The sequence below is a fragment of the Macaca nemestrina genome, chromosome 1 (assembly GCF_043159975.1).
Source record: "Macaca nemestrina isolate mMacNem1 chromosome 1, mMacNem.hap1, whole genome shotgun sequence".
Classification (NCBI taxonomy): Eukaryota; Metazoa; Chordata; class Mammalia; order Primates; family Cercopithecidae; genus Macaca; species Macaca nemestrina.
In genome coordinates, this window is record NC_092125.1 from 187,598,758 (window position 1) to 187,625,710 (window position 26,953).

At 41.8% G+C, this 26,953-nt stretch overlaps 1 protein-coding gene across 20 annotated transcripts in view; it reads right to left on the reverse strand.

Moving 5' to 3' along the window:
* LOC105494952 (microtubule associated serine/threonine kinase 2) overlaps positions 1-26,953 on the reverse strand; it is a 256,356-nt gene that overhangs the window by 24,489 nt on the left and 204,914 nt on the right. For 13 of the 20 annotated variants that reach the window (XM_071093769.1, XM_071093766.1, XM_071093784.1 and 10 more), the window contains 6 exons: positions 18,720-18,836; positions 11,458-11,533; positions 8,596-8,616; positions 6,709-6,787; positions 2,824-2,978; positions 812-887 (listed from right to left, as the gene is read on the reverse strand). In XM_071093769.1, the coding sequence (XP_070949870.1) occupies positions 812-887; positions 2,824-2,978; positions 6,709-6,787; positions 8,596-8,616; positions 11,458-11,533; positions 18,720-18,836 (524 nt within the window). The remainder of the gene's footprint in view (positions 1-811; positions 888-2,823; positions 2,979-6,708; positions 6,788-8,595; positions 8,617-11,457; positions 11,534-18,719; positions 18,837-26,953) is intronic. The other 7 variants (XM_071093789.1, XM_071093779.1, XM_071093835.1 and 4 more) reach the window with 3 other exon arrangements.

A 26,953-nucleotide genomic window follows, 5' to 3' on the forward strand; every position in this document is an offset into this window, starting at 1 on the left:
CGTCTCAGGAGGCTGAGGCAGGAGAATTGTTTGAACCCCAGAGGCGGAGGTTACAGTGAGCCAAGATGGTGCCACTGCACTCCAGCCTGGGCGACAGAGCAAGACTCCATCTCTTAATAGAAAAAGAAACATGCAAATGGGAAACAAGATCCTAGTTCCATATACAGGAGGTTCACAGCCAAGCAGCAGAGTTATGACTGCTACTTCTCAGCTATCTCAGGATACCAACCTACTTTCCTCCCTAAGGATTTTCCTGCTTGAAAATGAAAATTCAAATGGTAGCAAGCAACTCTGAGATCTGTCTCCCACTCCTACTGCTCTCTCTGGCCTTCTTGCCAGTGCAGCCTACTGCTGTCTGTGTACTCTCTGACACCTGGTAATGAGGTGCTGCTTAAGAAATCTCTATCAAATGACGATGCCACCAGAGGGCAAATCCTGTAATGAATGAACCCTGACTCATGGATCCTCATATGCACAGTGAGAAGTAAAGCCTCCAGTTCTTTCTTTCCTCTTTAATATATGGTGGGATACCTTTCTGACATTCCCCTCTGGATAACTCTACTTCTGGGTAGTGAAGAAACAAAGGCTCTGCAAATACAGTTTCCAAACTCATAGTTTCCTGCTGTCTCTTTCTCAAGCAGTCTGGAAGCCCTTGTTGCTGTGTCCACAGCCTCCTGGCTGACTTTCTGTCCTTCTTGGTTATCTCTGGAGGTAGCACTTCATTCCCTCACTCCAGAGTCTTCCCAATGGGGCTGGCTGTAGGCAGCCACCCTGGGGGGCACTGCTACTCTCCTTTTAAATGGATCCTTACCTTTGGGAATCTTTCTTTGTACACATGATTCATCATTATTATTTCACTGTCAAAGGAGACTGGGGATCGTCCAGGACTAAAAAAAGAAAAGAAATGATTGTGTTACTTTAGGGCTATGGAACTATCAAGGAAAAAGATGGCCATCCCCAGAGACCCTGCCCCTCCCATCATCTTCAGCAGCCTACACATTTCCACCTTAATGGGTACTGAGTTCTAGAGCCTTTCTTATTCCTGGAGTTTTCAGTGTACCTTGTTCAGTTCAAAATGGTACTATATGGAGCTAGGCTTGGTTTTCACAAAGACCTCTTCCAGGCTAGAAAGACCTAAAAGGGACCTACTCCTAAGCTCACTGGTGGCTTTCCCAGGATAACCTTCCCCAGAGTAGGATTCTGTGTCCTCTTAGTTTTGGCCAATAGGGTTGGGTGTGCCCCAGCATATTCTTGGGAACAAAGCAAATTTAAAAACTACCAAAGCAACCAAAGGAAGACGGTGCACACCTACATTTTTTTCCAAACTAGCTGCAGCCAGTGGACCTAACTTAGGGATGAATGAGGCCAGTCCAGACTGTTGTGAGTTATACATCTGGGTCATTTACTGAAGGGAGCCAGTATGTTTTCTGCTTTAATTTATTATCTTCCCTGATAACCTAAATCTCCCCCTCTGGCTCATGTGTGGTTATATCTCCTTAAAAAATTTCAAAGTTGGAGCCACATAGTTGAACGGATATGTGGGTCTTGCCCAGTTTACTGCCCCTGACACATGATCCCAGATGTGCTAGATCCACAACTGTCCCACTCTGTCTTTCTTCCCTGGAATGTGCCATGTTGTGCCTGCTGTACTGCTGCACATTACCAAGGATTTAAGAGTAATATACCAGGGATTTCTCTGAGCATCACTGTAGGCCTCTCAATCTCAACTGGCCTAAAAGGTACCCTTCTCTGTGCATGGGTTATTGAGACCACCAAGACTCAGATGTTCCTCTGTGAGACAGAGAAAGGCACTGGAGATTCACACCTGCTCGTTTGTATGCTTGATCCTTCACACTTAGGCCTCAGATACTATCTTCATCAGTCTCTGAACCTGAACCAGTCATCGTGGTCTGGCCCAGCTTTCCTGTCATTCCCGGTGCAGTGCCAGCATTACCTGAGGGGATTCTTTCTGGGAGGAACTGCTGCTCCTCTGGGATCCTGCCCTGCACATATTAGCCAATCAATTACTTCTCAGGGACCCTGCAATACTGAGCTCAGTCATTAAAGTCATGTTCATTTGAATCTCCATCATCTTCCTTAACCTAACATTCTGGCACTGATTTACTAGCTAACGCCAAGGAGAATCAAAAATTAATCAGCAGCTGTTAAGGTTTGTTTGGTTTGATGAACATGTGCCCAGGTGATTCACAGAATAAAGACAGATTCAAATGGCATTTAATTCTGCTTTTGAAATGGGCTTCTTCCCCACGCCAGCAACCTGTCTTCAGCAGCAACTTTTTCAGCTGGCCTAGATCATACACCCAGGGCCAATGGGTTCTGGAGCCAGATAACCATCAGAATTGATGATACTATTGTTCTCCTTTTACCGGATGTAATCTAAAGTATATTTCTGCTGCTAACTACCCTTAAACAGAACAAAAGAGGGATCAGTTGACAGTATTGCTAAATACCTCCTGGGGTGATGGGTTGAGCTGTACCTGAAGCCAAAAAGAGCTTGGGCTTTACTGAACTTGACTCACTGAAGCTGGCCAATGTATTATGCCAGGGGTAGCAAACTACAGCCTGCAGACCACCTATGGCCTAATACTTTTTTTTTTTTTTTTTGGTAAATAAAGTTTATATATTATTTGTGGATACTCACTACAACAGCAGAGTTGAGGAATGTGACCGAGATATATGACCTATAAAGCCTAAAACTATTTACTGTCTTGGCCCTTTATAGCACAAGTGTGCCCACCCCTGTGCTACGCAAACGAGCTGAAATCCACATGCACTGGGACAGTGGGCAGACAGCACTCTCACCTGAGGCTCCGGGAGCGGGGCCGCATGGCTGGGGACTGCCGTCCCTCCTCATCTGGTACACTCTCTGTGCTGAAATGCTTTGTTAAAAAGTGCAGCTCATCAGCTGTAGGCTGGAAAGGCAACTGATGCAGCTTTTCCTGTGAGGAGCATGATGACTAGAAGGGAAAACATTAAGAAGTGGCATTAAAGACATGTCCCAGAGCAGTCCACTAATGGGGAAGGACTGAAAATGGTCAGGGAACTTCCCAGTTACTATAAACCCAAAGCAGGTCTTCTTTCCTCCACTCCCTTAGCCTTGTCTGTGCTTGATCCTGTTCTTTTCCAGCGCTTCAGAGCCCTCAGCCCTGAGGAACCCAATATACTAGAGTCCTTCAAGGGTTGTGCAGGGAGTTGGGCCCAGACCTTCATGGAATTTTAGAACTGCAAAAGTAGTTAATAAATCATGCTTCCTCACTTGGGACATGTTCTAGGTATGCCCAGCTGCGAATAACATCCTCTTACGTTCTCCCTTCCACAATCTTGACAGAGCCACCCTGGGGGCAGCTCAGCAATGTTTCCTTTTGGCTGGTATCTGAAGAAGTGCCTTTTCTGGGGTTGTAAAGGCTGTGCCTAGACTCAAGCTGGCCACTGTATTATGCCAGGGGTTAGCAAACTATAGCCTGCAGACCAGCTATGGCCTGGTGTCCAGCAGGTAAGAAAATCCAGCAGGGAAGAAAATTACTTTTACATCTGGACCCAAAGATTAGGCTTGACCTGAAAACACTCATGAATTCTAAACATGGCTCAGTGACTGAGGACTCCTCACAACAGCACTGCCAGTCTCAACAGGCCATCTGAGGGAGGGTGCTCGGCTATCACAGGACTTCCACAGGTGCAGCTAATGCTGAAGCACCCATTCAGCCCCAGGACTGGGGAACTCCCCCCATTACCCGACAAGACTGACAAAGAGAACAGGCAAGTTAAACATTGTCAGCCCAAGTTCTATTTACCAAACTGATCACTGATCTGGGGTTTTGTTTTTGTTTTTGTTTTTTGAGACGGAGTTTCGCTCTTGTTGCCCAGGCTGGAGTGCAATGGCATGATCTTGGCTTACTGCAACCTCCGCCTCCCGGGTTCAAGCGACTCTCCTGCCTCAGCCTCCTGAGTAGTTGGGATTACAGGCATGTGCCACCATGCCTGGGTAATTTTGTATTTTTAATAAAGACGGGGTTTCTCCACGTTGGTCAGGCTGGTCTGGAACTGCCGACCTCAGGTGATCTGCCTGCCTTGGCCTCCAAAAGTGCTGGGATTACAGGTGTGAGCCACTGTGCCCGGCCTGTTTGTATTTTTTTCAGAGACAGGATTTTGTTCTGTTGTCCTGGCTGGAGTGCAGTGGAGTGATCATAGCTCACTGCTGCCTCAAACTTCTGGGCTCAAGTGATCCTCATGCCTCAGCTTCCCAAGCAGCTGAAACTGCAGGTGCATGACACCATGTCCAGCTATTTTTTTTTTTTTTTTTAAATAAAGTGACAGGGTCTTGCTGTGTTGTCCAGGCTGGTCTTTTGGAACTCCTGCTCTGACCTCCCAAAGTGCTGAGATTATAGGCCTGAGCTACTGCTTCCAGAGCCAGGGTTTAAATATCTAAATCCATTTAAGAATCAAAGCTAGGCCAGGCGCGGTGGCTCACACTTGTAATCCCGGCACTTTGGGAGGCCGAGGTGGGCGGATCACGAGGTCAGGAGATCAAGACCATCCTGGCTAACACGGTGAAACCCCATCTCTACTAAAAATACAAAAAATTAGCCGGGCGTGGTGGCGGGCACCTGTAGTCCCAGCTACTTGGGAGGCTGAGGCAGAAGAATGGCGTGAACCCAGGAGGCAGAGCTTGCAGTGAGCCGAGATCGCGCCACAGCACTCCAGCCTGGGCGACAGAGCGAGACTCCACCTCAAAAAAAAAAAAAAAAAAAAAAAAGAACCAAAGCTAAAGCACCACACTGAGACAACTCTGTTGTCACAGGCTTAATAAGCAAGTGAGAAATCAGCATTTCTTTTTGGCTAACAGTGCACATTTTCTCTCACAGAATGCTATAATACATGAAGTTATAAACAGCTAGTGAGATGTCTCCATAGGGTTATTTCTTGGCCACATTTTAATAAATGATTTGGATAAAGTTGTAAAAAGTATTCTTACCAGCTATAGCTAACATGAAACTAGTGAGGCAGTGTAAACTACAGTGGGCAAAACTGGTATTTTAAAGAATCCTAATAAACTGGAGCAATGAGTTAAGTCTATTAAAATTTGCAGAAAAGGAATATTTATACATAGATGAGACTTACCTTGGTTCTAAAAAAAATCACTTGTTTGAGTAAAGAGTTATGGGAAAGGGGATTTTTTTTTCTTTTTTTTGAGACGGAGTCTTGTTCTGTTGCCCAGGCTGGAGTGCAGTGGCGTGATCTCGGCTCACTGCAATCTCTGCTCACTGCAATCTCTGCCTCCTGGTGGTTCAAGCGATTATCCTGCCTCAGCCTCCCAAGACGCTGGGACTACAGGCGCCCGCCACCACGCCCAGCTCATTTTTTGTATTTTTAGTAGAGATGGGGTTTCACCATGTTAGCCAGGATGGTCTCAATCTCCTGACCTTGTGATCTGCCCACCTCAGCCTACCAAAGTGCTGGGATTACAAGTGTGAGCCACCGCGCCTGGCCTGGAAAAGGGGATGTTTATTAGGGAAAGACCTTAAACTTAACAGCTGCCAAAGACCAGTGACATCTTTGGATTAGTGTGATAGTAATATCTAGGTTGGAAGAGGAAATATACTCCTTTTCCCTGCTCGAGATTCAGGAATAAAGGCACAATGAGCAGGGAAGACCTGGAGAATGCTGCAAGCAATGGGGATGGGGTCAGCAGGTCTACGGCCTGCTTCTGTATGGCTTGCAAAGACTAAAACATTTACTCTACATTTGGCCCTTTACAGAAAAAGTTGGCCAAGCTTGTAACTGTGGTTTTAATAAAAAGTTGCTCGGCTGGGTGTGGTAGTTCATGCCTGTAATCCAAGCACTTTGGGAAACCAAGGCAGATGGATGGCTTGAGCCGAGGAATTTGAGACCAGCTTGGGAAACATGATGAAACCCCGTCTCTACAAAAAATTAGCCTGCTACAGGGTAGGCATGCCCCTGCAGTCCCAGTCTACTCAGGAGGCTGAGGTGGGAGGATCATCTGAGCCTGGGGAGGTTGAAGCTGCAGTGAGCCGTGATTGCGCCACTGTACTCCAGCCTGGCCAAGAGTGGCACTCTGTTTCAAAAAAAAGGTTGCTCAATGAGGGCTTACTTAAGGGTCAATTGTGCATAGCAGCAATTAGTACAGCTCTTGTGTTTTAGGCTAAAACATTCTCCATAAGAAACGTTTTAGAGACAGGTCCAGCTTTTTGCTTCATACACATCAAACTTGGATATCAAATAACAATCACTCTTCCCTTCTTTTTTGAAAGAAAAAGGCAAAAAAGAGAGGAGAGGCTACCAAGTGTTTCAGATATGAGAAAGGTGATCTATCTGCTCTTGGTTCCAGTTCTAGAAATAAGAATGGAGGAGTAGGAGAAGTGTGCTTAGGAGCCCCCATACCTGGTCTCACTGTCAAAGCAAAAGTTCATCCTCAAGCTTTCCTCTGCCTCCACTAGATGTAACTGATTCCCAGAGAGGGCACTGGTCATCCTTTCTGAAGGCACTTATGGAGCTAGCTATGGTTGGGAAGGGACACCAGCCCTCTGTTGCACCCAGCATCATCTCTAAGCAACCTCTTTGAGTTTGACTTTGGAGAAAAACTTGACAACCATTTTGTAACACTAGATAACCCAAAGGGAAGTACTTCCTCAGGGTGAAGGAAGTATGACCACAGATTTGGCTACTTACTGAGACAGTGGAGCTAGGAGTGTTAGTTCCATATCCTGAAGAGGGCAAAGAGGCCAAAGACCAGCGCCGCCCATCAGTCCTGTATGCAAGAAAAAAGTATTAGGTAGTTTCTACAGGACTACACCCTGACCCACAACCTGCCTGTCTGTCCATCAGCATTTGGGGGCAGTTGATTCACTGTAGGGCTCCTCTTTAAGACATTACTGCTCAATCCAGTACATGCGTTTATCTCTCTCTCCTACAGAGGGCTTATTGTTGTTTTCCCTGAAAAGACAGACATCTCTGACTATAAAATAGTCCATGACTTTGTATAACAGGAGAACATCTGTCATACAACACTGTGGTTTTGGAATAAACATTTTCATACTCTCAACTTACTTTCATAGAAACAATGACAGAGGATTCCAGCTACAGGCAACATCACAAGATAGAACTGCCACTGAAATGCAGCTATTTCCGTTTGTGAAGGCTCCATATTAAGGGTTCTTTGGTCTTCCCCAGGCCACTGGCTGACAACAGGAAGAAGTGGGCCACCATCTGGGTCTGAACTGAGCTAATCAATGGGAAATAGTTATAGGCTGCCTAGGGGCCATTAGGACTCATAAAACCAATCTTTGGGAATGTTTGTCGAAGAGTGACAGTAACTTTATGAAAGAGGAGGGAGGTGACATACCCTTAGCTGTATAAGAGGCTTTGGGGGAGGCTTCCTGCTGCTCTCAAAAGGATGCTCCCCAAAGCTCTCATGAAAACAAACAACCCTCCCCACACACACAGTTATTTGCTTTACTGTAGAGGGGAAAGATCAAGCAAGGATCTAGTTTGAAACTTTTATAACATGAACGTGTGATTCTTTGCTTGGACTGTGGGATGTGGTGTATTCTTTTTTGTAGGGCTTAAGGGTACAGCCTGCTCTGGTTGAAATTAGATACTTTTTTTGCTGCTACTCATGGAACCTTAGGCTATCAGCAATGGAGGATCTTTATAAGTTCATATTACAATTTACAGAGAAAACACTAGGATCCTGAGATTTGGGTGGTTTGTTCAAGGCTTCATGGTTATGGCAGGGATAGGGAGAGGAAGAAGCAAAAAGGAATACATCTTGCTGGGGCTTCTCCCTTCGAAGCACTCCTCCCCACCCTCACCAATACCTAGCAGCTTTTCTACTCCATTCTCTAAGGGGTGAGTCGAAGGTTCCATGCCACATGCACATGACTCAAACTTCATGCCACCCTGGCAGCAGCACATATAGGCTATAACTCTGCTGGAACCTAGTCTCTGAGGTTCAGACATGTCCAGGAAGGTGCTCAGACATGATGTTCTCTCTGACCTCTTTGCTGGGTCCTGGGAGCACCACACAATAAAGCAAGCTGGTTCCAGGACACAGCTCAGCAACGATGAGACAAGTATAACTCAGGGTTGGTTTTGCCAAACCTTTGTCAAATACACTTTTGCACATGTGAGTTTTCCTCCCCTTAGATAAAAATGAAAACCAGTTGCATGGCAGCTCTTTCTCTGTATAATGAACGGCAGGGGCCACCAGAGTCAGGAAGAAATGCCACCCCATGATGCCTCTATTTCCTCTATCTGGTCACCGCAGTCACCTGACTGTGTAAAGTTGTGGGAATAAGGATAACTTGTCCCTAAGCTCAGAAGTTTGGAACTATTCAGCTATTCCTGCATCCAAGCACATGAGCTCTGAGCCTTGGTTCCAGCAGGTAGAGGGAGATCCCTTTGGGCCTCTTTGCAAGATATGAAAGGCCCATTGTTCATACCCAGTCAGAGAAGAATCATCACAACCAGTTTTCACCAACCACAACATCACAAACCATATTGTCTGGCCATGCATAGCAGTTTCCCAGCCCCTCTCCCCATTATACCCGCTATTACCTGTCAGCTCTGTGGCTATGGCTGTAGTAAAAAAATACACATTACAGTGAGAACCAAAGGAACTAGAGAGAGTAATCTTTTTGAATCTTGGTATTTGGTCTAGCTTGGCACATTCCTTCTGTTTAGGAAGGTGTGATAGTTTGAAGTGAAATTGTAGGACCAATGGGTCTATCCTTAGTGTTCAATCTGTCTTTTGTTTGATACTGCAAACCAATGTGATCCTCCAAAGCACCAGCCAGTAACACAGAAACAAACAATTCCTGATACTCTGTTTGGCAGGGTTGAAACACTTCTCCCCACCCCACCAATAACCAGCAGCTTTTCCTACTATGTTCTATAAGAGGACAGCCCAGAGATCCATGTTCCATGCACATGACTCAAATGTCATGCCACTTAGCATAGACCTGTTTGTGTCTCAGTGGTAAAAAAACAGGCCCTGAGGGCTCCCAGTTGGTTCTACTCCCAAACCGAGGCAATGAAACAGACCCACGGTATCAATGGAACAGGCTGTTCCCTCTGCCTAGAATGGTCTGCACACACCTGGGTCCTCACACTTAACGTGCCAGCTGCTTCTCACCCTTCAGAGAGGTTTTACATGGCCACCCAATGGAGGTTCTCTGGCCTTAGTCTCTTCCTGTTCTTTTTTTGTTTTGTTTTTTTTGAGATGAAGTCTTACTCTGTCGCTCAGGCTGGAGTGCAGTGGCACAATCTCGGCTCACTGCAAACCTACCTCTCGGATTCAAGTGATTCTCCTGCCTCAGCCTCCTGAGTAGCTGGGATTACAGACCTGCACCACCATGCCCAGTTAATTTTTGTATTTTTAGTAGAGATGGTGTTTCACCATGTTGGCCAGGCTGGTCTCAAACTCCTGACTTCAAGTGATCCACCTGCTTCGGCCTCCCAAAGTGCTGGGATTATAGGCGTGAGCCACTGCGCCCGGCCCTCTTCCTGTTCTTTCACGCAGCATCATGCTCTTTCCCTCTATGGTGCTTGTCATAATTTATATCCGTATACTTGTTTGTCTTTCTCTCCCACTACTCATTTGTCTTCCCGCCAGGACACAGAGCTTTCAACAAATGAAGGTATCTCTATTAAAGGTGACTTGATCGTGGTTGAATTGAGACAGAAAATATGCAAATAAGAAAATATCAGGAACTGAAAAGTACTATTTTGAAAATAAAACTGGATGATTTGATGGAGAAAGACAAGAAGGCCCCTTTAGATTGAATGTTTAGGGAAGGCCTCTCTAAGGAGGTGACGTTTAAGATGAGATATGAATCATAAGAATGAGTTAGCTAAATGAAGATTTGAGGGAGCAGCAGTCCTTACAAAGGAAACAACCAGTACACAGACTCTCCTACATCGTGAGTTTCAGGGAAGTAGGGACTATGTCTATTTTGCTACCACTACATAACTCAGCACCCAGCCGAGTGTGCCTGGCTCTACGTGGTGGTGCTCAGCAAATATTTATCGAATGAATGAGAAGTAACTCAATGCCACCTATGGGGATCTGGCCACAGGTCTTGGTGTCCCAGCTCATACCTACTCTGAGAGTGCAGTTGATATACAGTCCAGGCAAGAAGTCTGGGATAAGTCTTTCCACCTGGGTTGGAAAAACAAATATACCAATCCAGCATATTCTTACACTGTAAGTGATCTTATCTGGATCCTTGCTTAACAAATTGGAAGTTCCATAGGGTAGGAGAGATGAGCCCGTGGAACAACCCTGGATAAAATTTGTTTTGAATAAGGTAAGTGGGTTGAGGGAGGAAACCCAAATTAGTCATCAAACTTATCCCAACCTGTTCATGTTCTTTTCAGCCAAAAATAATCCTGGAAAGAGGATGGATTTCTTTTGGGTTATCATTGGAATAGTGAGTTAACACTGTTTCCAGGAGCCTCCCCTTTTCCTAATATGTCTTTTTTTAAAAAGTAGTCTAAGTATTAAAACTGTCCTGGCCTCCAGCTATATTACATTCTCCATCCATTAAAGGTTACAAATCTGGAACCATAATTTTCCTGGAGGTCTTATACTAGAGACTAACTCTAACAAAGAATAATGTTAAAAATTTAAAAATAAGATAAAATAAATACAAACTCTGGCAACAAATCTTAGAAAAGTTCTGACAAGAAACCACGTGTGTACAGAGCCTAGGTATGTGATCTGGATGGATTAATCTCATTCAGCTTTCTCCAAAGGCCTGATGATATTCCAGCCACAGGCAGAGCTGTCAGCATTGCTGCCCTGGGCCAGAGACAGGTTTGTATCACTCTCAAGAGGGGAGAAACATAGGAGGTGGACCATAAGCATGGCTTTGTATGCACCAAATCTTTCTAAATTCATGGAAGGAAAAGTGAAGTCCCTGTAGTCTCTTTATCCCCCAAACGAACTCCAGTTCAAAGTCAAGGAGAGAAGCACAGAGGGCCCTTCCAGCCACCTTTTAAACTAGCTGAGTTAGAGAGGACAAAGAGTGTAACTTTGGGTCCTCCTGGAGGAGAGCTTATTTTCTCATTGATCACTCTAGGACAGTTCTCAATTGAGAGTGTAATGCTTTGGAACATACCCGCAGGACATCACGGACTTAAAAAAAAGTGAATTGTACAAATAAATCTACTTTTACTTAATATCTACTCTCCTGTTTAAATATTCAAACACAAATACATGGGGCACCTACAAAGCAAAACCAGAACACGATGATTACAACATGGGAGAGGAAAGCAAAGACAGAGTTTTGATGGATGGGAGCTTCAGGTAATACACTTGAAAGAATAGTGACACTTAAAGGAGGAATCTGACATTCAACTAACCCTCATGCAAGTGCCACAGGTGCTGGTCCCAGAGGAGGTTTTCTATCAACTTACCTACGGGCAGGAACAAAGGAAAAGTGAGCAGGTGCATTTGGAGAGAAATTCCGGGGGCTGTCCAAAGGACTGTTACCTGTTGATGGGAAAAGAAACGAAACTCTGTAAGGTTTGCTTTTGAGGAGGGCAGACATGACCTTCGGGCAAGAAATCTTCCCCTAGCACTGGCAATTATATGGTTATTTTCTCAGGGCCACTATCAGTTTAATGAGTTTCTGTAAAAGTTTCATAGCCCAGAGGTTTTCTCCCTTGTTCCCAAGTTTCCTATAACAACCCATGTCTCTCAGACAACCATTCTAGATCTAGCAGCAACTTGACTATTTCCTGCCCTCCTAGGAACACACCTGAGACTTCAATCTGTCTTGTCAAGTGAACCAACATTCAGAAGGCTTAAAGAGCTCATTCAGTACAGAGGGTATAGCCAAAGGTTCATGCTTTCTCAAAGGGCAATAGGACCCCAATCCAAGTTTCTTGAATATATATCTCTCTGTGCACTGTATCCAAGGGCTAAACCAGGAACATGTGTATTTTAAGGGGAAAGAGAAGTTCTCAGGTAGGGACTCAGGACAGTAGTAAACCTTAAGATAGTTCATAATCAAGGCCCCCAAGTGTACAAAGCATACCACCACTTCTTATTAGTATTCACGTGCCCCTATAACTTGCTAACTTAAAGCTCAGAAGCTTTCAATAAAACTGTAAGTTTACCTTTGTACTAATCCCAATAGTTCTTAAACCTAAGCCTGCCATACTTCTCTGGGCTATCTTCTAGTTGGGGTCTGGTACATAGGAGCCCCTAGCTGGCAGTTGTTAATATGACTCTACTCAAAAGGCCATGTTGAAGTAAGCACCATACTCCATGCTGTGCTGGCACCCCTCTAACCCCTGTCCACCTCCTCACTGCTGTGCTTACCTCCCAGGGGCCTGGTACTTCAGCATGCGCTGGCTTTCTCTTGGATAGCATGTTTCCTGCACAGGGTATGGATGTTCCAAGTTGCCAAAAACCTACCCCTTTGTTTCCCATTATCTCTATCCAATAGGGTTTATATAGCACGTAATGTCTTTTTATACTGATCTAGTACAAACCAGCCTCTCAATCAGCGCTCCTACTACCCTATGCAGCAGCACCTCTGTATCAATTATATAATGGCATTGTTTTTTGTTGAATGAGAAAGAGGCATCTTCAGCTTCTTCTTACCCCCAGGTGCATAAAATATACAACTTCATCCAGTGGATATGCTCTCAACATTGCATGAACTCTGGGTTTTCCATGCTTTGTGTGAGGACTATCTGTTATGACCTCTCCCCATCATCTGGCTAGCGGGCACCAGGATATAAGGGAAGTGATCCTGAGTAGCTGTTTCCTTAGCCAGGACTTAATAAGGATCAGGTCTCCTCAGAAGCATCAAGGCTTATTTTTTAGAAACAATTTTATTCTTTCTTGATAGTGTCATCTCATGTCAAAGATTAACAAATATCCAGTTTGATTCTTGACATGCAAAGTCAGATGCCCTTTGTTGGTTCTCAAAACTACCCAGCTAAAGCCTCAAGGAGATGCCTGGACATGAGCATCCTACAATAACTAGCCTTCCAAGGATCGGTCTGGGTACAGAGGTACAAAGAACCTTCCAGGTGCTCATAGTAGGGCTAGGGTTACATAACACACACGTATGTCAGAAATAACTAACACCGAGAGGAAAAAAAATCGTCAAAAAAACTAAACAGCACCACTGAGCTGTAGGACAACTTCAAGCAGCGGGCGGGGAGACAGGGGAATACAGAAAAAAGATAGGAAGAAATAATGACTGACAACTTTGCAAATTTGATAAAAACCATATACCCACATGTTGTGTGACAGGTTCTTTACCAGATTACTTAAAGGTACATATGTTCGCTGCCTGAAACTTGAAGGCTAGGCCCATGGCAATGGTACCCAGCTGAGGAGCAGGTATCCCTGAGAACCAACCAAACATCCTAGAGAGTATCTGAGAACCTCTCAAGAAAAACAGTATCACTGTTCAAACACAGTAGGCAAAGATCCAGAAAATTAGCTTAAAAGCAGTTTAGAGGGAGCCAGGCGCAGTAGCTCAGGCTTGTCATCCCAGTTTGGGAAGCTGAGGAGGGCGGATCACTTGAGTCCAGGAGTCCGAGACCAGCCTCAGCAACATGGCAAAACACCCCATGTCTTAAAGAAAAAAAAAAAAATGCAGTTTAGAGACAGGAGGCAGCATGGCTCTCTAGAGCTGTCCCGCTGCAGTCCAGGAGTGCCTTGGATGTAAGCTGAATAAACTCATCTACTCATCAAGCTCAACTGTCTGAGTCATCCTTTGGTCTCATGGCTCCTTCCCAGTTTAGGTAGGACGTTGCAGCCCCAAGTTTTTCTTGTAACATCACAAATCTAAGATAATCTCTAAGAATCCCAAACATGAGAAAGAGGAAGAGAAGTACATCAAAGAATGTCATAGTCAAATCGCTCAAAACTCAAAATACAGAGAAAAATCTTAAGAGCTAGAGCTTGGTAGAGCTGGGTGAAGTGAGAAGATGATGTTATACAGAGGAACAAAGAAGGATTATAGCAGATTTCTCGTTGGAAACAATGCAAGAAGACGGCAGAGCAATATCTTTAAATTATGGAAGATATGGGCCAGGCGCGGTGGCTCAGGCCTGTAATTCCAGCACTTTGGGAGGCGGAGGCGGGCGGATCACGAGGTCAGGAGATCAAGACCATCCTGGCTAACACGGTGAAACCCCGTCTCTACTAAAAAATACAAAAGGATTAGCCGGGCGTGGTGGCGGGCGCTGGTAGTCCCAGCTATTCGGAAGGCTGAGGCAGGAGAACCGTGTAAACCCAGGAGGTGGAGTTTGCAGTGAGCTGAGATCGCGCCACTGTACTCCAGCCTGGGCGACAAAGCGAGATTCCATCTCAAAAAAAAAAAAAAAAAAAATTAAAAAAAAAAATTATGGAAGATATGGCTATTCTCCTGCCAACCTAGAATTCTAGACCCAGTGGTTGTGTAGTAACGAATCTGATTGGCCTTAGTCCCCAGTTCCTCGGAAGGAGCCTCTAAATCCTTGGAATTTCAAAACCCAAGTGATAGGAGTGCTTCTGTTATTCATGATGGGGCCTGATACTTTATGCTAATGATATAACTCAGAATGGAGGCTGGCCACACCTGAAAGACCAACCATGTAATTGGAGGGTTGGGGCTTTGAGGCTCACCTAGCATGAAGGAGTGCTAGCACTCACCTAGCACTTTGGGAGGCCCAAGCAGGCAGATCACCTGAGGTCAGGGGTTCAAGGCCAGTCTGGCCAATATGGCGAAACCCCATCTCTACTAAAAATACAAAAATTAATTGGGTGTGCTGGCACATGCCTATAATCCCAGCTACTCAGGAGGCTGAGGCAGGAGAATTGCTTGAACATAGGAGGCGGAGGTTGCAGTGAGCCGAGATCGCACCACTGCACTCCAGCCTGGCTGGGTGACAGAGTGAGACTCCGTCTCAAAAAAAAAAAAAAAGAAAAAAAGAAAAAAAAGAGGGTTGGGGCTTTGAGCCACTTGCTATCAGTCTGACATAACCTGACTTCCCAGAAGTGGAGAGGGGCTAGAGATTAAGTTCAGTCATATGGCAAATGAGTCGATCAATCATGCTTATAAAATAAAACCTCACTCTGGACACAAAGCTCCTGTGAGCTTCCCTGCTTAATAATAATTTCTATGTATTGGTATACATCGATGTGTAGGAGGGTGATGCATCCTGACTTCACAGGGAGAAGGCACTGGAAGCTTTGTGTTGGGACCCTCCCAGACCTTGTCCTACACATGTCTTCTTTGGTCAGACCTGATTTTTATCTTTTTTGCCACAATAAAATTGTAAACCTAAGTATAGTGGTTTCCTGAGCTCTGTGAATCATTCTAGTGAATTACTGAACTCAGGAGGTAGTAAGAAACCTCAAATTTGTATCTATTTTGTCAGAAGTATGGGTGACTTGGGAACCCCAAAACTTCTGCTTGGTGTCTAAAGTAAGGGCAGTTTTGTAGTAGACTAGGCCCTTGTAAAGTCTGGCCTAATTTGGGGTAGTGTCAGAAGTCATTGTACCGGCAAAAAAACAATTTTTTTGAGATGGAGTCTTGTTTTGTTGCACAGGCAGGAATGCAATGGTGCGACCTCAGCTCACTGCAACCTCTGCCTCCTGGGTTCAAGAGATTCTCCTGCCTCAGCCTCCCAAGTAACTGGGATTACAGGCACACGCCACCATGCCTGGCTAATTTTTTGTATTTTTAATGGAGACGGTATTTTGCCATGTTGGCCAGGCTGGTCTCGAACGCCTGACCTCAAGTGATCCTACTGCCTCAGCCTCCCAAAGTGCTGGGATTATAGGCATGAGCCACTGCTCCTGGCCTCAGCAAAAATATTTTTAAAAGACAGAGGTAAAAAATAAATACTTTTTCAAACAAAAGAACTAAATAAAATTCTCAACAGCAAACTACACTACAAAAAAAAGTTTTTAAAACGTCCTTTAGGCAGAAGCAAAGGATACCAGGTGGAAATATGGATCTGCACAAAAGAATGAAGAGCAATGGGAAACTTAACTACATGGAAAAGGACGCATGACATTTTCTTGTTATTTAAATCTATTTAAAAAGCAGTAAATGTTTAAATAATAATAATAATATTACTATTAAATAATAATAGTGTGGGATTTACAACACATCAGGATCAAAAGTTTGAAAACTATATAAAGGCTGGAAGGGGAGAAATGGAAGATTCTAATCCTGTATGTGAAGTGGTATAATATTATTTGAAGATTGATATGAGGGCTATGTTAAAGATATATACTATAAATGCTAAGGTAAACATTAAACAATAAAGGGCTATAGACTATAAGCCAATAAAGGACATAAATTGAATAAAAATACACACTTAACCCCAAATAAAGCAGCAAAAGATCATGGAAGAAGAAAAAACAGATGGAATAATTAGGAAACAAATAAGGAGGTGGCAGACATAAACAAACCACATCAACAACCACATTAAATGCCCCAATTAAAAGGTAGAGATTGTTAGATTGGATTTTTAAAAAAGAAAGATTTGCCAGGCGTGGTGGCTCACCTGAGGTCAGGGGCTCAAGACCAGCCTGGCCAACATGGAGAAACCCAGTACAAAATTAGCCGGGCATGGTGGCACATGCCTGTAATCCCAGCTACTCAGGAACCTGAGGCAGGAGAATCACTTGAACCCGTTAATGGAAAATGGAGGTTGCAGTGAGCCGAGATCGCGCCATTGTACTCCAGCCTGAGCAACAAGAGCGAAACTCCGTCTCCAAAAAAAAAAAGACTCTATTAAAGAAACTGAGTCAATAACTAATAATCTCCAAAAAAAAAAGCACCTGTTTCAGATGTTTCACTGATTAATTCTACTAAACACTTATAGGAGAAATGATACCAATTCTCTACAATCTTTTCCAATCAAAGATGATTGTAACATGATTCCTAACTCATTCCACGGAGCCAGTATTACCCTATTATGCAAATCAGATAACGATATTACAAGAAAAAAGTGCTGTAGAGCAATATCGCTTATGAAAATAGATGCAAAAATTCTCAATACTAGAAATATCAAATCCAACAATGTATAAAAAAGTTATATACCATCACCAAATGGAATTTACTCCAAGCATGCAAGGATGGCTCAACATTTGAAAATCAATTATCTACCACATCAACAAACTAAAGAAGAAAAACCATATAGTCACATCAAATGATACAGAAAAAGCACTTGACTAAAGCTAAAACCCATTAAAAACTTTTTTGATAAAACTCAGCAAACTAGGCATAGAGGAGAACTTCCTCACTTGACCAAGAACATCTACAAAAGACATACTTGTTAACCTTACTTCATGGTGAGAAACTGGGTATTTTTTCTCCAAGAATGGGAACAAGGCAAGGATGGCCTCTCACTACTCCTATTCAGTATCATACTGAAAGTCTTAACCAGTGCAATAAGGCAAGAAAAGGTGGCCGGGTGTGGTGGCTCACACTTGTAATCCTGGCACTTTTGGAGGCTGAGTTGGGGGGATTACTTGAGCTCAGGAGTTCAAGACCAGCCTGGGCAACATAGTGAGACCCCATCTCTAAAATAAATAAATAAATAAATAAATAAAAAAGCAAAACACAACCAAAAAGGCAAGAAAAGGAAATAAAAGGTAAACATATTGGGAAGGAGGAAATAAAGGTGTTTATGTTTAGAGATAACATGATTGTCTATGTAGAATATTCTAAAGAATCAACAAACAACACTCCTGTAACTAATAAGCAGTTACAACAAGGTTGTAGGATACAACGCTAATATTAAAAAGTCAGTTGTATCCCTTTATACCAGAAATGAATAATCCAAATTAGAAATTAAAAACACAATACTATTAACACAAAAACTGTAATACCTACATGTAAATTTAACAAAATATACTGAAAATCTATACACTGTAAATTATGAAACTCTGATGAAAGAAATCAAAGATCTAAATAAATGAGACATTGCATGATCATAATGGAAGACTCAATATTACTAAAATGTTAATTCTAAGCAATTTGATCTATAGATTAAATGCAAACCCAATCAAAATCCAAGCAAGTTAGTTTGTGAATATTGACAAATTGATTCTAAAGTTTACATGGAAAGGCAAAATGACCCAAACAACCAATACAATACTGAAGAATAAGGTTAGAGGACTGATATTACCTGATCTCAAGACTCACTATAAAACTATAGTGATCAAGACAACATGGTTCTGGTGGAAGAACAGATACATACATCAGTAGAACAAAGCAGATAATCGAGAAACAGACTCATAAAATACAGTCAACTGATATATGACAAAGGAGCACTGGCAATTCAATGAAGACAATATATATTCTCATTGACGAATGGTGCTGGAACACCTGAATATTCATATGCAAAAAAATGAATCTAGATACAACTTTTACAAAAATTGACTCAAAATGGGTCATGAAAATGATCAGAATGTAAGATTTACCTAAATGTAAAACACAAAACTGTAAAACTTGTATATGATAACACAAGAGAAAATCTAGGTGACCTTGGGTTTGGCGATGAATTTTTAGAATATGAAACCAAAAGCAAAACCATGAAAGAAAACATTAATAAGCTAGACTGCATTAAAATTAAGAACTTCTGCAAAAGATACTGTTAGGAGAATGAAAAAGACCATAGACTAGGAGAAAATATCTGTAAAAAACACATACTTGGCTGGGCACGGTGGCTCATAGCTGCAATCCCAGCACTTTGAGAGGCTGAAGATGGAGGACTGCTTGAGCCCAGGAGTTCAAGATCAGTCTGGACAATACAGGGAGATCTTGTCTCTACAAAAAATTTAAAAATTAGTTGTGTGTTGCAGCCTAACGCACCTGGTCTCAGCTACTTAGGAGGCTGAGGTGGGAGGATCATTTGAGCTTGAGTTGTAGTGGACTGTGATTGCACCACTGAACTCCAGCCTGGGTGACAGAGCAAGACCTTGTCTCAAAAACAAACAAGAAAAGTCAACCCCAACCCCCAAAACAAAACAAAAAACCCACATACTTGATAAAAGACAAATGTGCAAAGAACTCTTAAATCTCAACAAGAAAACAAACAACCCAATTTTAAAAATGAGCAAAAGATCTGAACAGCCACCTCACCAAAGAAGATACACAGATAGCAAACAAGTATATAAAAAGATTCTCAACATCATTTGGCATAGGAAATTGCAAATTAAAACTACAATTGGATACTCATACATACCTATTAGAATGGCTAAAAAGGATGGGGAACAACAGGAACTCTTGTTATTGTTAGTAGAAATCCAAAAGGTACAGCCACTTTGGAAGACAGTTTGGCAGTTTCTAAAAAACTAAACACAGTCTTCCCACACAATCCAGCAATTACGCTAAATAATTACTCACTTGAGTTGAAAACTTGTCTACACAAAAACCTGAACATGAATGTGTCTAGCAAGTTTCTTTGTGATCGCCCAAAACTAGAAGCAACCAAGATGTCCTTCAGTAGATGATGGATAAACATACTGTGGCACATCCATATAATAGAATATTATTTAGTGATAAAAGTAAACAAGCTATCAACCTACGAAGACAGGAACCTTGAAGGCATATTGCTAAGTGAAAGAAGCTAATTTGAAAAGGCTATATATCATAAGATTCTGACCATGTGACATTTTGGAAAAGGTAGGTATAATTATAGAGACAGTAAAACAGTCAATGGTGCCAGTGGGGAGAAGATGAGGGACAAAGAGGTGAAGTACTGTGCACTATTTCAGGGAAATAAATCTACTCTGTATGATACTGTAGTGGTGGACACATGACATTATGCATTTGTCAAAACATACAGAACTTTATAACCTAGAGAGTAATGTAAGGGAAAAAAAACTTTAAGCCTTGGTTTGTCACCTCTAAAGGCAAATTTAAAAAAATAACTTATGAGGTCAGAGGATCCCAGAGAAGAATGGAGACTATGACAAGAGAATCTAACTATATTACAAATGTATGAAACAACATCACTGAAGAGGGTGAAAAGTGCTGACCTAAGAAACTTTGGAAATGAATGAAATCAGTAAGACTAAAGATCAAAGGAACTACAGGTAAGTACTGAACTCAACTTGATAAAGTTGTTTCTCAGGGAGTATGGGTTAATAATTTTGATACTGCTATACATGTATACTGGAAATGAGTAATTTATGTGTATGGATGGTGGATGATGGGACCCAGGTTTCTCATTGCTGAGGTGGAAATTTACAGATCAGCAAAGGTAAGAAGCTAGAATGATCCATGTGATATTGAATTGGAGCCAGAGACATCAAGAAGAATTCATGTTTAATATAAATACAGACAATTACATATAAAAATATTTATAGACGTGTATTGTCACAGGTTAGCATACATACTAATACTATATTTCTTTGATCAATCAGCTAAGAGGGACTAGAAAAAGGACACCCCAGAAGAAACAAGCATACCTAGAACCCAGATCTTGATTTGTAATACTGTTCTCCAATCTGAAAATCCACACTTCTTGGAGAAATGGCTGATTCCAGAACTGGGGTCAGAAATATACAACATGAGTCTGGAATATCTTATAGTCATAGAGAGTAAGGAAGGGATAAAACAACAAACCAAAACCAAAACCAACCAACCAAAAACCACCAAACTGATGTATGTAAAGGGGGAAAAGGAGCCAACTGAAAGGACCTCGATGGCCAAAACTGGAACAACTTAAGCAAAAAAACTAAAGTGTTAATGGATTACAGTCTGATCTAGATAATAAATACCTATTAGTTCATACTGATATAAATGACTGAATAAATAAATGGGAAGAAGACCAGTGAGGATGTAGAACACTTGAACACCACCACCAACAAACTTGACATAATTGACACTTATAGACTACTACCAAACAGTAGTAATATGCATCCTTTTCAGGTGAACACAGAACATTTGCTAAGAAAGATCACATTCTGAGTCATAAAACAAAACTCAATAAATTTTAAAAGGATTCAAGTCATATAAAATATATTTTCTGACTACAATAAAATAGAATTAGAAGTCAGTAACAGAAAGATCTCTGGAAAATCCCCAAACATTCCTAAACAGTATACTTCTGAATGATTTGTGGGTCAAAGAAGAAATCAAAAGGGAAATTAGAGGCTGGGTGTGCTGGCTCACGCCTGTAATCCTAGCACTTTGGGAAGCCAAGGTGTGGGCATCCCTTGAGGCTAGGAGTTCAAGACCATCCTGGGCAACATAGCCAGACCACGTCTCTACAAAAAATAAAATAAAATAAATTAGCTGGGTGTGGTGGCAGGCAACTGTGGTCCCAGCTACTTGGGAGGATGAGGCAGGAGGATCGCTTAAGCCCAAGAAGTTGAGGCTGCAGTAAGCTATGATCAGGCCACTGCACTACAGCCTGGGCAACAGAGCAAGACTCTGTCTCTTTAAATAAAAATGAAAACACATGTCATACTACTAAAGCAGTTCTTAGGGGGAAATTTATATCACTACATACCTATATTAGAAAGGAAAGACTAAATCCTAGCACTTCGGGAGACCAAGCTGGGAGGACCACGTGAACCCAAAAGTTCAAGATCAGTTGGGACAACATACTGAGACTTGGACTCTACCAAAAAAAACAAAAAAAAGAAATGACCTCACTTTCTATCTTGAGAAATTTAAAAAAGAGGAGCAAATGAAACCCAGAAGAAAGGTAATCGTAAAGACCAAAGCGGAAATCAATTAATAAAAAAATCACTGGAAATTAGAGAGAAAATGCATAAAACCACACATGACACCAGGCATAGTGGCTCACACGTTTCTAATTCCAGCACTTTGGGAAGCCAAGGCAAGAGGATTGCTTGAATACAGAGGTTCAAGACCAGCCTGGGCAACACGATAAGACCCCATCTCTACAAAAAATTTAAAAATTAGCTGGGTATGGCGGTGTGCCTGTGGTCCTGGCTACTTGAGAGGCTGAAGTGGGAAGACTGTTTGAGCCCAGGAGGTTGAAGCTTCAGTGAGTCATGTTTGTGCCACCCTACTCCAGCCTGGGTGACAGAGCAAGACCCTATCTCAGAAAACAAACCAAAAAACCCAACAAAAAACATACACAAGTTTTTGAGATCAACAAAATTAAAATGACAGACAGACTAATCAGGGGAAAAAAAGACAAAACACAAATTACCAACATCAAGAACGAGAAAGGTGATATTTCTATGGATTCTATAGTTATCAGAAGAATGGTAAGGCAATATTACAAACAACTTTATGTCAATTAATCTGACAACTTAGAAGAGACTGAAAATTCTTTGAAAAGATATACATTACCAAAGCTCACTCAGGAACAGATAACCTAAATAGTTTTATGTCTATTAACAAAATTAAGTTTATAATTTAAAACCTTCCCACAAATTCTAGGTTCAGAGGCTTCACTGAAGAATTCTGCCAAACATATAAGACAGAAGTAGTAACAATTCTACACACTTCCAGAAAATTAAAGAGGAGGGAATACTCTCCAACTTATAACCATGAGGTCAGCATTACCCTGACACCAAAACCAGACAAAGATATTATAAGATAACTACAGACTAATATCCCTTATGAATATAGAGGCATACATCTTAAAATTTCAGCAAATCAAATACAACAACATATAAACAGACTAATACAAACTAATATTCTCTAAATAATGGGGGGTGGGAGCAAATACATCATGACCAAGTAACATTTATCTCAGGAATTCTAGTTGGTTTAAAATCTGAAAATCAATCAACATAAGTCACTACATTAGTAGGCTAATCAAGAAAAAAACATATAATCATGTCATTAGACAAAGAAAATGCATTTGACAAAAGTTCAACAATAATTTTCGATAAAAACTTTTAGCAAACTAGGAATAGGACACATTCTTCAGTTGATAAAGGGTATCTATGACAAACTGAGAGCTAACACCACAGTTAACAGTAAAGACAAAATGCTCTAAGATCAGGAATAAGGCAAGAATGTCTATGATTACCATTTCTATTCACAATTATACTGGGAGTTCCAGCCCAGTGGAATACGCAAGTTGTCTTTATTCATGGACAACATGAGTATCTCTGGAAAATACAACAGAATCTACAATAAAGTTACTGGAATAAGAGAGTTAGCAAGGCTGCAGGATAAAAGATCAATATACAAAATCAATTATATTTATATATACTGTAAACAATCAAATGAAAAATAACAATACCACTTATAATTGCATAAAAATACGGAATACTTAGTGATAAATCTGACAAAAGAGGTATAAGAACTTCAGAAAACATGTTGAGAGAAATGAAGGATGATCTAAGTAGGTGGAGAAACAAAGCATGTTCATGGAGAGATTTGATATTGTTAGGAAGTTAATGCACTCCTAATTGATCTACAGATTCAGCACAATCCCAATAAAAATACCAGCTGCCTGTCTGATAATCTGATTTTTAAATTCATATGGAAATACAAAGGACAAGACACTAGACCAAAAAAAAAACAAACAAACAAAAAAAAAAACCAACAAGAAACAAACAAAAAAACAGTACATACATACTATAATAACTCCATTTAGATAAAATTCTACAAAATCCAAAGTAATCTACGAGTGACAAAAAGCAACATCAGTGGTTGCCTGCAAGTAATTACAAAAGGGCCTGGGGAAACTTTAGGAGATGACAGATGTATTCATAATTTTGATCGTGGTGATGGCTGCAGAGATGTATATACATAGATCGAAAGCTGGTTGGGCACAGTGGCTCACGCCTGTAATCCCAGCACTTTGGGAGGCCAAGGCAGATGGATCACCTGAGGTCAGGAGTTCGAGACTAGCCTGCCCAACATGGTGAAACTCCATCTCTACTTTAAAAAAAAAAAAAAAAAGAAAAGAAAGAAAGAAATACAAAAATTAGCTGGATGTGGTGGCAGGAGCCTGTAATCCCAGCTTCTCAGGAGGTTGAGGCAAGAGAATCATTCAAACCCGGAGGTGGAGGTTGCAATGAGCTGAGATAGCACCACTGCACTCCAGCCTGGGCAACAAGAGTGAAACTCTGTCTCAAAAAAAAAGAGAAAGTTATCTAATTTTATACTTTGAATATTGCATGTCAATTTTATCTCAGTAACATTTGTTTAAAAATAAATATAAATAAGTAAAACAAATATTTTAAGTACTTTACATATTCATGGTACAAAATTTTTTACCTTTTCATTTAGAGTGCAATGTGATTGAAGATGGCTCATATTTATGTACTCATTTACTCATTTTTATTGATTTTTTTTTTTTTGAAACAGGGTCTTGCTCTGTCACCCAGGCTGGAGTACAGTAGCTCAATCATAGTTCATTGCAGTCTTGAACTCCTGGGCTCAAGCAATCCTCCCACCTTGGTCTCCCAAAGTGTTGGGATGATAGGTGGGAGCCACTGTGCCTGATCAGATGGCTCTTATTTTTAAAAATCTTAAGTCTAAACCCTTCTGTGGTTTGTTTTTTTAATTTAGATTTTGACTTGCTTTTATTACAGATAAAAAATAGGCCAGGCGCAGTGGCTCACACCTGTAATCCCAGCACTTTGGGAGGCTGAGGAGGGCGGATCACGAATCGAGACCAGCCTGACCAACATGGTGAAACCCCGTCTCTACTAAAAACACAAAAAATTAGCCAGGCGTGTTGGCAGGTGCTTGTAGTCCCAGCTACTCGGGAGGCTGAGGCAGGAGAATGGCGTGAACCTGGGAGGCGGAGCTTGCAGTGAGCTGAGATCGCGCCACTGCACTCCAGCCTGGGCAGAGGGAGACTTTGCCTCAAATAAATAAATAAATAAATAAATAATAGGCCAGGCATGGTGGTTCATGCCTGTAATCTCAGTACTTTGGGAGGATGAGGCAGGAGGATCATTTGAGGCCAAGAGTTCAAGACCAGCCTGGACAACAACACAGTGAGACTCTGTCTCTACAAAAATTTTAAAAAATTATTAGCTGGGTGTGGTGGTGTGCACCTGTGGTGGTAGTCAGTTGGGAGGCTGAGGTAGAAGATCACTGGAGCCCAGGAAGTCAAGGCTGCAATGAGCCATGATTGTGTCACTGCACTCCAGCCTAGTTGAGTGAGGCTCTGTCTCAAAAATAAAATAAAATAAAATAATGTCAGCAATTTTTCTTGGAAACTAATGAAGAGGTATTATAGTTGTATATTTTTAAACAATAGATTAAAAATTGAACCTTTCTTTTGAAAGATTAGAAACATTCTATTTCCAATGTTTTCAAATGATAGACTTACCAGCTTTTAAAGGAGGCATAACATTTTTCAACCAAAATCACATATAGATGGTTAACATTTCTAAACATCCATCTTCAAATTGCTTTCTCCATGGCACAAATTTCTTTTAAAGTGCAGCCACCTTTAAACTCAATGTTAAAATATCACATTCACCCTGAAAAGACTGTTTGTGCCCCTTACCCCATACTCCTAGGGAGCATACTACTAAAAATCACTTGTTAGCACAGAAAAAGTTGGAATATTTGAAACACATTTTGTAAAAAGAAAATTGGGCTAGGTAAGGTGGCTCATGCCTGTAATCCTAACACTGTGGGAGGACTTCCGGAGTTGAGGAGTTCAAGACCAGCCTGAGCAACATAGTGAGACTCCATCTCTACAAAAACTAAAAAAAATTTGCTGAGTATGGTGGTGCACACCTGTTGTAACAGCTACTTGGGAGGCTGAGGTGGGAGGACTGCTTGAACCCTGGAAGGTAGAGGTTGCAGTGAGCTGTGATCATGTGGCTGCACTCCAGCCTGGGTAACAGAGTAAGATCTGGTCTCTAAAAAAAAAACAAAAAAAACAAAAAAAACCCAGGCGCGGTGGCTCAAGCCTGTAATCCCAGCACTTTGGGAGGCCGAGAAGGGCGGATCACAAGGTTAGGAGATCGAGACCATCTTGGCTAACCTGGTGAAACCCCGTCTCTACTAAAAAATACAAAAAGCTAGCTGGGTGAGGTGGCGGGCGCCTGTAGTCCCAGCTACTCGGGAGGCTGAGGCAAGAGAATGGCATAAACCCGGGAGGCGGAGCTGAGATCCGGCCACTGCACTCCAGCCTGGGCGACAGAGCAAGACTCCGTCTCAAAAAAAAACCAGTGTCTTACTCTAAAATTTAGAATGGACAGAATAGAGAGGGAAAAGGAGTTGAGGGATCTTCGATAAGCCAAATGAAAAATGATGAGGGCTTCCATAAGGCCATGATAACGAAATCAGAATGTGCTGAGTTTACAACACCTTCTGTGTCAAAGATTTTTTCCGAGTCTTACATTGAATCATTGGTGACACCTACCAGAATGAAAGACATCATATGATAAGTCTTTGTTCTAATATAAATAAATACTGTACTTATTAAGTTATCAATTTTTAAGGTTCATTTATTTATTAGGATTTTTCAGAGCTGATTCACAATTCAACATTCTACATTACCAAATATGGCCAACGTTGGAAAAAAGAAATGGCTTCCAAGTTATGGAGTTGTTGCCAGGATAATAGCAAAAAACAGACCACTATGTATTTGATGGAAATCTTTGGCAAAAGGCATCTGTAATGCATGGGGAAGTAATGATGAATTCCCACCAAATGCAAGCAACAATATAATAAACAAGCATTCTTTCCAACTGGCTAGGCCCTGCAGACTTTTCAGAAGATGCTATTCTGACACTACCACAAGCTGAGTTTACTGCAATTAAACTCTGACGCCATCCATACAGAGTTAGCATAGACCCCACAGTTTAAGAGCAAAGTCCTCAACAAGACTGCCTCACTTCCAACACCAGTCCTAAGTCTTTGTGGGGGCAGTGGGGGGCGGGGCCAAGACCACCAGCATACCTGGCTGACTAGCTACAAATTCAGGGAGTACTCACAGCCCTCCCACATTCAATAATTTACTAGAACAACTA